This window comes from Callorhinchus milii, unplaced genomic scaffold (assembly GCF_018977255.1).
Source record: "Callorhinchus milii isolate IMCB2004 unplaced genomic scaffold, IMCB_Cmil_1.0 Scaffold4, whole genome shotgun sequence".
Lineage (NCBI taxonomy): Eukaryota > Metazoa > Chordata > Chondrichthyes > Chimaeriformes > Callorhinchidae > Callorhinchus > Callorhinchus milii.
Window position 1 is genome coordinate 47,451,129 of NW_024704745.1, and position 14,330 is coordinate 47,465,458.

A 14,330-nucleotide genomic window follows, 5' to 3' on the forward strand; every position below is an offset into this window, starting at 1 on the left:
GTAGTGTAGTGCTTATAGTGTTTATGTAAAGCTCGGAATTATTTCTTAAATTGCCTTTCAACAAACTAAAAATAAACTCAAATAATTCTGTAATGCTGCTTTGCAGCTATTCCAGAATGGAGACAACTGCAAAGGAAACGGTGCCAGTGACATATGGCTTTCCATGGTGCTAAACATTCATACAAAAGACAGGTTCATCAGTCATTGTGTATCTGGATTAAAAAATTAGCGCCTGATGGATGGTATTTAGAGCTTACCTGCTGCTAGAACATTACCAAAGAAACACAGGTTTTGAAACCCACATGACTTTAGAAACTGCAGACCATGAAATACTTTGCTCATATCATGTATGCTGGGTTATGTAAAATAATAAATAAGCTTATGAAACCCTCAGCTAAAATTCATATGCCAGTGCAAGGAACTCTGGGTCAAATCTATACAGGCTAATTAATGCACAGCATCTGCTGTACACAGCAAAAAGCAAACACTTCAGAACAATTTCAATAGTTAAAATGGTTTCTATCGTTCTGACAGCATTATGTATCAATGAAGCAGAAAGCACAGAAACTTTCAGGATTTCAGAAGCACAAAGTCCTTCGGAGAATGCTTCATAATGTCAGACTTTCCTTTTGTTCTGCCCTGCGCTGCGTATTCTGCCAAAAGTGACAGAAGGCTCAAAGGAGGTCATGTAAGTCCACTGCAATATCACCGTCTGTTCTCAAGCAGCAAACAAAAACAAGGGGATCAATACAAACCTGCACTTTATCTCAAGAAGCTGATCCCTTCAACTGTTCTTGGATATTCCTTGGATCAGGCATACGATTAAGGTTTAAACCCACTGCAGTGTTCCCCTGGAAAGATGGTTAACCTTGACACTGGACAGATTTTTGCCAATGTTCAGTCTGATGCATCATTTAATTACTGCACTATTAACTTTAGCAAAACCTCTAAAATAAAGTGTTCATTTGAAATAACAGTTGCACTTTGCACTTAAAAGTTCAAAATTTTCAATTGAAGAGTTACCTCTTAGATATTTACTGCATAATTACTCGTTTAACACAAGTTTGTAAGGATTTCTGTGCCTGTATTTTTCCTGGTTCCTCAATAGATGTTGTTCCTTCGCCACTTCAAAACTGTCATGTAATTGCCTTGTACTTATTCTTTTTTCCCTTTTATCTGTAAATTCACTCCTCTAGATCACATTTAATTTCCTTACTCACAGATTAAATGGCCCAAATGTATGTTTTTTTTAAATAATGAACATTTAACATTAATTTCTTACTCTTTTCAATGTTCTCATTTTATTGCTTTCCTTTCCCCTTCAATAAGTTCAATTGGCTATTTCCTTTTTTTCCTCAAACGGATTTCCTTCTTTGCTCAAAGTGTCTGCGTGTCTCCCTCCAAATTCATTGCCTGAGTCAGAAATAGTGAACAAAAGCAACTTATTTTAAAATGTCTAAGCTGTTTGCCTTTGTAGTTGTGATTTGACAAAGCATATAATTTCCTGTTGGATTTTGTGTCTGGTCCTATTAAGGCATTCACCAAAAGTAGATGTATTTACAGAGACCAGGAAATCTTTCCAAGAGGCACAGGTCAGAAACAGGCTAGAGAATTCAGGTTTCTGAACTCATAAAGATGACTTTTGGTGCATTAGAATGACTGGAGAGAGATCATTTGGACCCCACTTCATCCAACAGAAGACCACACACCAAAAATATGATGAAACTAAAGAGCAGTTTTATTGAAGACCAACAGAAAACACATTCAGATTAGCAAGTATTTAGAAAATTGATTCAACATCAGAGGTATATAAAACTAGAATGTAATAGAAATAAAATGACCTAACAAATTCTAGCAACCTTTGCAACAAAATCAAGCAACTGTTTAAAAATCATACATCATTTTCACATTATCACAAACAGCTCAAACCTCTTTACAGACCTTGCGGTAAGGTATTAAATGTGTGAGGGAGCGCGACACCCAATTCTGCTCTTTCGGATCCTATCCTAAAAACCTCCTTTTCTGGTCTGAGGTCACGGATGTGATCAAACAATCCACCGGCCTTCTATTAAAACCTGAACCCTTGACCTGTTTGTTAGGATTTTCAGTTGACAATACTAATGATCCAAATGTAAGATGACTGATTGACTTACTGCTACATGCAATAAGTATATTTTAATGAAATGGGATTGTAATATCCTGCAACTATATTCTAATAAACCCAGATGGATTTAACCCCTTCATCAGCACAACCTACAAAATACACCATTGCTATGTTTTAGGGCAAACTCCATGAAGCACTTTGAGTTATCCTCTCGACATTAAAAGTGCCACATCAAATGCAAGTCACAACAAATTAATGCATTGACCTTAATGATCGCACAAGACTGGAACACTTAAAAATAATGAACATAGCCAAGAAAAAACAGGGATGAATTTGTTTTGTTTGAACGGGACAGGTTTTTGTCAGCATGCTTGTTCACATTTTACATGTAAATAAATAATCCTTGCATTTGGTATAGCATCTTTCATATCAGGACATCCCAAAATGCTTCACAGGATATGCTGTAAAGTGTAGTGACTGTGTATTTGTAGGCACACCCGACAGCTAAGTGCATACAGCAATGTCCCACAAACAGCCATGAAATGAATGACTGATTTGGTTTGGGGGATTGTTTGGTGGAACACTGGGAGAAACTTCCTTCTTAGAATAGTGCCATGGGATCTTTAGTGTCCACTTGAACACGCAGAGAGGACTTCGATTTAATGTCTCATCTGAGACTCATTTCATGTGGCACAAAATAAAAATTTTGTCTAAATTTTATTTTTCCCTCTCACGGGTGCCACAATACTATTGTGTTTGTGTGGAGATTCACGCATTAAGCTAGTTAGATTCATCACGTTAACGATCCTTTCCAACAGCCGGTCAGGCATGTCTTCACCCAGGTCTTAACTATATGCTAATGCCTATCTCAGGGGTAGCGCTTGTTCTTCTTGTGAGAAAATAGCATTTTTATCAGACTCAACAAACTTCCATTTGACTCGCCTGATCTTCAGGCTTTCACTTACAAAGCTATTCACAGACTAGCTAGTAAGAGGTAACATTAGAGCGGGAACAACATTTTATCTTTCCTAAAGATGAAGCTCATGGTGCACCATCCAGCAGCACTGGAAACAACTTAAGAGTTTATAGGCACTGAAGTGAACAAACAAGCTTCTGCTGAGAGATTAAACATTCAATCCAACTGTGTATTTTAATAAAAGTACAATTTCACTTTTCACAAAAGTGTGAAAAACACAATTGTTCAAGTTTTTTTTCGAAATCAATTTACTCTCTGATGAGATGCTGACACTTTGCTCGGTTACAGTTCAATAGGTGCCAGATGCCCTCTGGTATCTCAACCATAATGTCCATTATTCACATATGAATGCAGAGCATGTTATCAAACTACGGGGGAAAATTTGCTGCGTCTCAAAATGCCCAAGGCTTCTAATCTGAAATTTTTTAAATCTGGGCCAGGGAAAGTGTGCATTTTGCACTTCCTTGCCATATAATGGGTTAAAAAAATAACTAAAATAACAAACAAGAAACGGAAATCAAAAAACATTCCAATAGCTAGATTTAAAACAAACTGCATTTTTAAAAAAAATATGCTAAAAGAGCTGGCAGCTCTTTGCTGATTCAAAAATCAGTAACTACACTTGACTGTAATTATTTTAAGAGTTATTTCAATACTAGTTGCTAGAAGTGAGCCCCTCAGAGTGTGGGAAGCGGGAGGGAGAAATCAGACAAGGTTTCTCACTAATCATCATTACTAGCCAGTGATCAATGTGTGTTGATGCTCACATATGGCCATGAATTCTCCCTTCCCTCCCCAGTCAAACAGCCTGATGACACTTGCTGTCGGGGAAGACACATAAAATCTGCCACTTGGGTGAGGTACTCTAAGGGCTGCTCGTGACAGTTTAGCCATATGCTAGCAAGAATTATACTTGGGGAAAGGGGGAGAAAATAAAACATTTTGACCTGGACTGGATATGTTGGGTGCACCTAGTTAGCTATCAGATATAACTGACTATACTCAGAGTTTGAGGTTTCACAGTATTAAAGCTGCATGACTCCACCATTTGTTTTGTTGCAATTAATAGAATTTACAAAAATATGCACACAGCTTTAGCGCAAACCAGGATTGTAGAGGATTATATGCAAGATGTTCAAATGAAAGTTTGTTTAAATAAATTTATATTAGTTTTCATTTTTCAGCTCTTCATCACCATTTATTACTTTATGTTTGGTTAAAAATTGAGTGCCAGATCTTAGCCTGTCACTCTACATGTGCACGGTTCTCCATGGGCAGAAATAGTTGGCTGCGGGAGAATTCTGAAGGGAAAATATAGCATCTGAAAATGAACTTGCAAGAAATCTGCCAACTTTTGATGGTTTCAACAATTATGGGAATAAAGGCATCTATTTTGTGTATAAAATTTAGAAATTCCTTAACTATTGAAAAAGAATTACTGTGTCAGAAATGTGCAATAGTGAAACTCCCAACCTCCGCTCATCACACCACTTAATGCTGATGCCCATGAAACTAGGTCGCACATTCTCCTGCCAGTTAATGGCTTTTCAGTGGGGTTTCTGTTTAGTAAAAGATGCGGTCCCACTAACTGGCAATAAAATATAGGATTGCCTTAATCTTATAAATCCACGACCTTCCTTTCTCCATAGATGCTGCCTGACCTGCTGAGTGTTCCCAGCGACTTCTGTTTTTGTTAATAAAATATAAGATCTAGGCTTTTCTAAGGAAGGGGGCTTGCTGGAACATGTGACCCAGCTTCATGGACACTGCCACTGAGAACGCCATTGGGATTGTGGGAGAGTAAAGAGAAAGAAATGAGTGTGGATAATTCATAATTTAAAAAAAATGTAGTCACTCAGTCCACCTCTATTTGTGGGACTCTGATGTGCCCAATTAGCTGTCGCATTATGTCCACAAAATACAGTCAATCCACTTTACAATATATTCTGTGAAGAGACGTCTCAATGACATGATAAGGCATTATATTGAATGCAAGGATTATTATTATATTTGATACATAAGTAATATGGTTTCTGTATTTAAAACAAGAATTTTTTTTATAAATGAGGTGAAAAATGTGGCTATTGAACATTGTAATTGTCACATCACAGAATATTCCACTTTTGTAAATGTCCTGTTTGATAAGATGAAACCACTCTATGTGTCTGGATTCAAAGCTACTTGCAGCATCCAGCAAGCCAGGCTTTGAATCTGCTCCCTTCAGACTGAAGTCTTTCAGAGGGAGTTTGTGGGATTGTGACTCAAGGCAATTTTAAAAGTTGCATTCTCAAACGGTACAAGAATATCTCTGAGTATTCCTACCCCATGGTCTGCATAGCAATCATGTGGGTGCAATGAGTTCTGACTGAGAAATGTGTTATTATTTATCTTTTTGTGCCTAGACTGTGAGCAGATAGTACTATCCTTCTCTTCCTTCTATCAATACCATATGTTCATGACTCCTTGGTATAACAATGGTGAGAACATGCATCTCACAATTACTGTTCTGCACTTGAAAACCAGAAATATTTTTGATGCTGATCATTTAGCCTCTGTGCTCTTGAATTAGGAATGGGAAAATGAATAAAAGCTGCTCATAGGTTATCCACATTATTGTTTAGCTGGAAGAGAGTTGAATAGTAATATAAAATAATAATCCTTGTATTTGATATAGCGCTTTATCATGTCTTCGAGACATCTCAGAGCGCTTCACAGAATATACTGACTGTAAAGTGAATTGACTGTATATTTTGTGGGCAAAACGCAGTAGCCAATTCCAAATTAATTAGTTGCAAATGGTTGGCAAATTAATCTGAGTGGAATGCATCAATAATCTGGCAGAAGGTTCCACCAAATACCTAAGAACTGCCAAACAACCTCACCACAAGATGAAAGATGGATACCAGTCTTGGAGTGTTCATTGTTCATAACAAACTTGTTGCAATTGCTTGAAAACAGACTGCTAGGAAATTGGATTTTTGGAAAGTGGCTTCACTAAGCAGTCATCAATATAAATATACATATATATTAGTCATTGTAATTCATAAGGTGGAACCATTGTCAGACATTTACAAATATCATGAGGCTGAGGAAAGTCTAAACTTAGAGCCTTCAAAGAATTACATTTTTTTAAGAGTAAAAAGTAAAACTGATTGTCACAAACAGGAATATCCTACATCTCACTCAATCCTCATGAGGAAATGAACAACTTTTAAAACGATATGCAGTTTTCCAATCATATGGCTGAATTATCAGTGATATCATGTTGTAAAGTGTAAAGTGTTCTTGATCAAATCTATATTGATCCATTTATGTTGCAGGTTGAATCGATTAACATCAAAAGGACATTAAAGAAATTCTTCAATCAATATTGGCCAATACTCGAATTCAAGATCCTCATCCTCACCTACAAGGCCATTCACGGCCTTGCTCCCTCCTACCTCTCTGACCTACTATCCCCCTACTTACCTGCCCGGACCCTCAGTTCCTCTGGCTCCGGTCTGCTCCACATCCCCCACCCCAACCGCCCTACCATCGGTGGCCGGGCCTTCAGCCTCTCAGCCCCTAGGCTCTGGAACTCTATCCCCCAGTGCCTGCGCCTTGCTTTCTCCCTTTCCTCCTTCAAGGCTGGTCTCAAGACCTTTCTCTTTGACCGTGCCTTCAGCTCCCCTCTCAACTCTCTACTCCCTCCTCACTCCCTCCCTTCCCTCCCCTCACCGTGACCATTTCCCCCCTGCTCGGTCCTGACCCAACTGTACAGCCCCTTGGGACATCCTCCCGACGTGAAAGGCGCTCAATAAATGGAATCTTGTTGTTGTTGCTAATTTTCGAAAAGTTGTCTTACTTCATCTCTAGAAACACATACTGCTTGACCCAGTTCTCAATGGGTCTCCAACCTTCATTCAAATCAATCAGTAACTAGGCTGCGAACAGATGGTTCTATCCCTCTCTTCCAATGACATATCTATACACATATTAGTAGCATTAGTGCACAATGCTACTAATATGTACAGAGTTGTCCAAGAACCTCAATACATGTTTGCCAATGCAATTCAATCTGAAGTATTTTGTAAACAAAGCACACAGACTTCACACAGCTCAATAAACACTTATTTCTTAAAAAGCACCCACATAAATTTTCATGGTTATGTTTTGGGTGGAAGAAAAAAAATGTAGTCCTTAAGATGAGGAATATCAATATTTTCACTATCAAGTGCCATCAGTTCATTAACAGTGCAGGTTAGAATCAGGGCAAATATGCCTCAACATTCTTTCACCAACGAGTCTTCAGCCCATTTCTAGAAAAAAAGTGTTCTTCTAATATTATCAGAATTGTTCAGAAATAAAAGGTTTTGATATTCATAAAGCTTGGTGTGTTTTCTTCTGATATTTGAGCAATAAATCTTATCAATAAGATGAGGCTCATTAAAACTAAACATGTCAGTGTGGCTCAGTTGGCTAGCACACTAGCCTCTGGGTCAGAAGGTTTTCCAATCCACACCAGAATTTGAGTTTGTAATCTAAGTTGACACTGAAGGACTACTGCACTGTTGGGAGGTCCCATTGATTGTTCAGGTGGAGATTCGATGATACCATTTACAACATTGAGAGTTCTCTCAACATCCCGGCAAATATTCCTTCCTCTTCGAAGTTTAATTGGTCATCATCTCATCCACAATCACTATACTTCAATGTGAAGTTGATTAGGACATTTTGGCATAAGATATTAGGGTTTTAAAATGCAGCGTTCACAAACCAGATGTTACAGTACTAATTGTGACTAATATTGCAGGATTTATTAAAACATTGTGATCCTGAAAGTAGAATTTTGATTTCCAACCCTTGCAGATCACAATTTGTATCACAACTTTGTTAGATAATCTCAAAATTTTAGCAACCTGGAAATCAATTAGCACAGCGACTTCCAGCTTGCAAATGCTGACCCCCACCTCTCCAGGCCAAATATAAGTATTGGGGATTTTCAGATACTCAATACTCTGGAATGAGCTCTTGGTTAACATGCCAAAAGCAACGTTAATTTTTTTTTACAAGTAGCGGGTAATTATATTTTAGCAATATTTTATAATTACAACAATCATAATTTCATCTTGCTTACTGCCACTGCAAGCAAGAAAATTATTTTTGAAAAACGTTAGAAAGTCTGGAATACAACATTGTACAAGCCAAGTGTCTTTCCTTTATGTTCTTATAGATGTGTAGTTATAATCGTTACTGCTTTGCACACAACATTTTTTTGTGGCTCAAACAACAATAAATGGACATTTATATAACAGATCCCAGTATCCTTTAAAAATCACTGTAAGCAACATACCTCTGTACATGCATATGGTGTTCAGGTCACACATGGCAGGTGAGTTGGATTATTACTTGTTTTCATTATTTGTTTTTTTTTGCTCTGCAAGAAGTCTAAGGGAGACCTGTGGTCAAGGTCAATGTGATGTCCCTAAGCCATTCTGATGCTCAATCCACATTTCAAAATATGAATGTAATGAAAAACATCAAGACACATGAACTGTGGTGCTTCCAGAACCACAACATAAATGTGGTATTAGGGACTGATCCTCTCACATCTATAGCTTATAAATAGCTAATTTAAACCAAATTCATAAAGCCGTAGAATATACCAGATTATCTCATCAAAATTGGAGCATCAGAAACAATAAGCTGCTTTTGAAATAAGACTGTCATTATTAACCCAATATTGAGTCAGTTGCTGTGTGCGCTTAAAGGCTATAAATAATTATGAATAGGAAAAGCTGCATTTGTGTTAACTGATGAATGCACTGATGAATGGATTGGTTTACAAACTCAAGTGTCAAGTTTCCCACCTTCTGCTTGGAGATTTTTCACATGACTATTAAGTTATTTTTTGAAAGAAACTGCTAAATTCTGCAGTGCTGAAACGGGCAACCAAATGGAAGGGTTTTTTTTTGCAAAGAAAATTATAAAACAGCGGAAGACAGCAGAACATTTATCAGAGTAGCAGCTCCCATTCATCTAAAGCCGAGCAGCTGTACTGTGTGAAATAGGCTCTGATGGACAAGCACAACGAGTAACCTGATCCGGCCATACTACCACTTATTTTAAGACAGATAGCTGATACTACTGAGCCTCAATTTTAATTCAAGAGGTTGATGCTAAAAAGGAAGGATTTAACTAAATCCTTTTCAACATCACAAATGTGTTTTTGTAATTAAAGCCGCACAATTAACATTGACAAGCTCAGGTCACCAAAGCACAGATTATGCTGTTCAAATGTTCCCTGCTCAAAGCCTCCAGCAAACAGCTGCAGGAAGAAAAAGAGCACATTCTTTATCAACTTGGCCTCAATCCCAGCCAAGTCCTGGTGGAACACTGAATTTTTGCTACACACATGCTGTAATCCTCTGCTAACATCACAAACCAATACTAGGGATTTTATTGTTTCTGTAAAATCTTAAGCCAAATTTAAATGTGCACTGAGAAACTACAAACCGTGCAAGTAGCCATGTAGTCATTCCTTTTCAAAATCCTCTTTGTTCGCATACATTAATGTTTTTGGAATTATGTTAATATGACAGATAGGGGCATTGTAGCCAGTGCTCGATTGATTGCCAATCACTGACTCTCAGATCTTGCAAACGGGGATTTGACCTCAATAAAAAGATTTTTCCGCCATTTCCTTTTAGCAAAACCTTTGCAAACCTTTCTACCAGCGAATGAATAGATTGGGTGAAATCCGTGGCAAAACAGATTGTGCAAAGTCCCTGAAAGAACAAGTCTTCTTGCTCCATGCTTTAAATGTTCTTTGGTACATTCTGCTGTTCGTTTTCTTATGTGCAATACTTGCATGTACACAAACTCACATGTTTATGGTTGAGATATTCTATATACAGTCAAACCTGTTAAAACAACCACTTCTGTTCAGCAACTGTACTAATGGGCTGACGTGATGCCCACAGCTTCCCAGGCTCACCAGGCAGGAGATTTTAGTAAATGTGCTGGGAGGCTAGCTGGAGTCTACATGTGACCCGTGGAAAAAAAAATTCATCCGGGCACGGTCAATGAACCCTTACTCGGAGGTTATCGTTATACAATGGCCACTTTGGTCCAGTTCCCTGAATGGTTGATGAAAATAGGTTTGACTAATTTACTAGAACATAAAACTATTCTACTCACCTGAGTCCACTAACATGCATACCCGGTCCTTTTCCCCCATTTAAAATAAGCTGGTAATTATTCTTTCAAATTTACTAATAATCTAATGTGAAACAGACTAAAATGACTCTACAATCTGAAGAGAGTACTCTGTCAAACATTTCTTTCAAATGCTTCATTGCAAACCTCAAACTCTATATTTTCAACACAATCTACAAAATTCAAAAACACAAGTTGTAGAACCTCAATCTTAGGCACATACATGCCTTTCCATTGAAGATATAGATATATCTGGGCACTTTAAAAAATAGTCAATATAAAGCCCTACCCAAAAAGTAACCTTTATAAGTTGCCTTGACATGGAAAAAAAACAGAATCATGCTTAGAGTATCCACACCAGACAGTTGTCCTGTTTGCCGAGCCTCCAGAACCACGAGTGTCAGTTGTGTGTCTTTAACGAGTTGCATTGTATGTAGGTTTATCAAGTGTTCAGATGATACTCATCCAGGAATGAAAGAAAATAGCGTTAAAGTTACACAAATAACTCTTCAGTTTAGAAATGTTTGCTGCTTAAGTTCACCACTCAATACTGATGGTACTGGAATGAAAGTTTCTGTGCTCAGATCTTTTTGACACAAAAAGGTTAAAGTTAATGTATTCGGAGAGGCTATTAATAGACTTAAGTACTGCCATCAAGGGACTACTCAAAGCTCTATTCACGTGCAATGGAATTAGGTACCTATTCATTATGCTACTCACACCTAGGCCTAGGTGTGAATAACGTGGAGATCTGTTTCCATGTTTAAAAGAGTTTAGTTGTCGTGTTTTAGCCTGGGGATGTTACGATAATAAATGGGCCAAATTAGAGAGAAATAAATAGGAAATTATTTGTGCTTTTAACATTTTATAATAATGCATAATGACATTTAATAATAGACCAAATATTCTATTAAAATGTCCGAGAATAATAAGCTGTACCTCACAAGCAAACCTCACCCCTCATTTAGAAGATTTGTATGCTTGGCTGACACTGATAGCTTCTCTTACTGCTGCACTGTTTACTTACCAGAAAGCTAGTGCTGAGGGCAGTATGCTGGTGCTCAGTTCTGTGAATTTGTGGGATCCATGGCATCAGCATATTCCACACGCTACATTATCATCCATGTGGTACAATGGCATCCTGTGCATGTTTGTTTGATGGAGTAGCTCATAACCAAAACCTGTAGGATATTTGAGGCCAAGAGCTGTACTTGAAAGGCAGACAATCTCACTTAATAGGATGCCATTGTACTTCATACACTATTATATTATTCCATGAATTATCAAGGAAGCATGTGATAAAACCTTAGTTGTTCATTACAAACTCAATTAACCTCTTTCTTTTGTATTGCCAAGGACTTGATTACTGCACATCATCTTCTTTCCTTTTTTCAATTTATTCTGCATTTTAGCTCCACTTATCACATATTTTAGCTGCTCATATTTGTTATGCTATTTAGAGCTGCTATTTAGAGCTGGTTGCTTGGAGCATCATAGAAAAGAACAAGAGAAGTCTATCTGGCCAGATCTCCCCCAATATAACATAACCCAATCTCCGTTGTGACAAAAACATATCAAATTCTCAAGATCACCCTAGATTGTGCCTTGTTCATTTTAACAATCTCTCTTCACAGCTCAAATGACCAATCCCACGTGCTAATCTAGTCGTTATTCATTGCCCTTTCTTCGAGATGTACATCTGCATTAAAGGTAACTTCGCAATGATGTTTTCTCCTTCTCTGTACTTTATTGTCTATTTTTACTGTAAGTATTCAGAAGGGCCAAACCAACAAGTAGCCAGATCTAGGATGATTCTATTTATAGTAGTATCAATCATACACATTTCATAATCAGAAACTCACGAGTTAGTGCAACCATTAAGAATGGGACATTTACCCTTCCGGGTTGCTAGACCGTGGATCTTAAATTTAGAACAAGCAAATGAAGATAACGTGTTGACAATGAGAATACAATCAGTCAAGTTTTATGCAGCAATGAGTTGAGTAGCATCTCTGATACTTAGTGTTGGAAGCTGAGAATTATTTGTGATGAAAGGCTGGGAGGCACCGTTTGCTTTGTGTGACACTTTAGTTACAATGCACATTAACCTCAGTAAAGTAGTACATTAGCAATGACATGTCAAATACGTTATTAACTGTTGATGTGAGGCAAACAAATGCATATGAGGGATGTTACAAGTTTACCCAAGTAGTGGTTTATGGTCCATTAAGATAAAATACTATGAAGACAAATAGTTCTGCAACATGCAAGATCCTTTTAATGTCTCCTGCAGAGAAAGATAAAAAATGTAACCTATGGAATATATTGAAGCAACTCTTACCTCATCTCCTGATTTAACCGAAACAGAGATTACCGATCCAGGCATTGGTGATCTCAGGATGCTGCTTGTGTCCTCTGGCAATTTGATAGGCATGTGCTCATTCAACTTTGCTGCCAGCTTGGTCAGTACTTGGATTTTGTACTGTAAGTGAAGAAAATACAATAGATTTTAGTTACGGCTACAGGGATTTAATACAACACAATCAGAAGCACAGAACCTAAAAACATTACATCACAGATACAGGCCAACTAGACCATCAAATTTGTGTTGGTTTTATTCACCACATGAGCTGCTTAATAAAAACACAACTCTCCTGTTTGTTTGCTCCTCATTTCACTTAACATTCCTCTTCTTCAAATATCTAATTAAACGCCTTGAAAAGAATTTAGAGATTCTGCTTTAATTATAGTTTGTGGTAGACAATACCACATCCAAACACCTCATGCTTAAGAGTATCCAAACCAAACTGAGAAACTGGAAGGATGCATTCTGTTTCCCTAATTCCAGAAAGTATTAGGCAAGAAGAGTCAAGGCTTGGGGACCCCAGAGTGTGCGTTGGGGTACTGCTGGAGTCTAACCTAATCTAACTAGCTAAAATACAATTTCTTTTTGTGATGAGAAATCTACTTAACATATTTAAGGTCAATGTTCTTCACAATATTATTTTTGTACAAATTATATCAAGAGAGGTATAATGCGGCAGAGTGGTGGAAATGGGCGACCGCAGCAGATGGTCAAAAAGAACATATGTATGTGGACAAATACATTGAAGCAGGGAAAGAAATCGTGAACATGCACCGTGTAACTATGGAGCAAGCGGCCACTCAGGGAGAAAAGGTTTGGCATGAGGAGGGGGAGCAGGGGAAGCTGTACACATGTGATGAGCTTCACCTGAAGCAGACAATTACTGTTGTTCATCTAAAGAAAGTGGTGGGTAAAGATTTGAGGTGCTGGGTTTCCAACCTTTTCTTCTCCAAGAAAGTCAATACAGAAACGGTACATTGCTGCTTATACAGTTCACACACACATGAAACTTTCTGAAGTTGTTTTCAAGATCCCCTTATATTATCCTAATAATGGTAGTAGAAACTGGATATTACACTTTTAACAGCAATTTTACATCAATAACTGAATCATTTATACAGAAATATTCAAAAAGTTATTGGTCAATTAAACTCTATAAATTGCCAGAGAATGGAAAACGTCCTAAAGTTAATGGACGAGGGACGAGTTAATGCTTTAATGGAGATGCGCTTTGGTGAGCCAAATAATATTTTATTATCCACGGCTTTTATATGTTCCAACGTACATAGCCATCCTTTATGCAAGCCCTTTTTATTCAAATGTAATAATGTGTCCTAAGATGCAGAAATAAACCACTTACATAAAAGAGGAGCTTTGTACCCAATGACAAGTTGTACTGTACAATTAAGATTCAGACCTTCATTAACGGATTACATTAAAAGTTAGTCATTATATACAAGCTTCATTACAATTCATTAATCTGTCCTATTTATACCACCGATATCTATATTAAGATGCATGCTATAGTAAACAAATCATAGAGTTCCTAGATTATAAAATAAACATCTACAATATCCTCTAACATTGAAAACTAATGACTACCCTCATTGTATTCTCCTAATTTAGTTCCTTACTATAGTAGATAAATGACAATCTAATCACATGAAACAAAGTAGTTTCCTCAAAAG

General features: G+C 37.4%; 1 protein-coding gene across 1 annotated transcript in view; it reads right to left on the reverse strand.

Annotated features, from left to right (window-relative positions):
* pcca (propionyl-CoA carboxylase subunit alpha) overlaps positions 1–14,330 on the reverse strand; it is a 227,683-nt gene that overhangs the window by 2,223 nt on the left and 211,130 nt on the right. Inside the window, exon 20 of the mRNA XM_042334257.1 lies at positions 12,619–12,759. Within this exon, the coding sequence (XP_042190191.1) occupies positions 12,619–12,759 (141 nt within the window). The remainder of the gene's footprint in view (positions 1–12,618; positions 12,760–14,330) is intronic.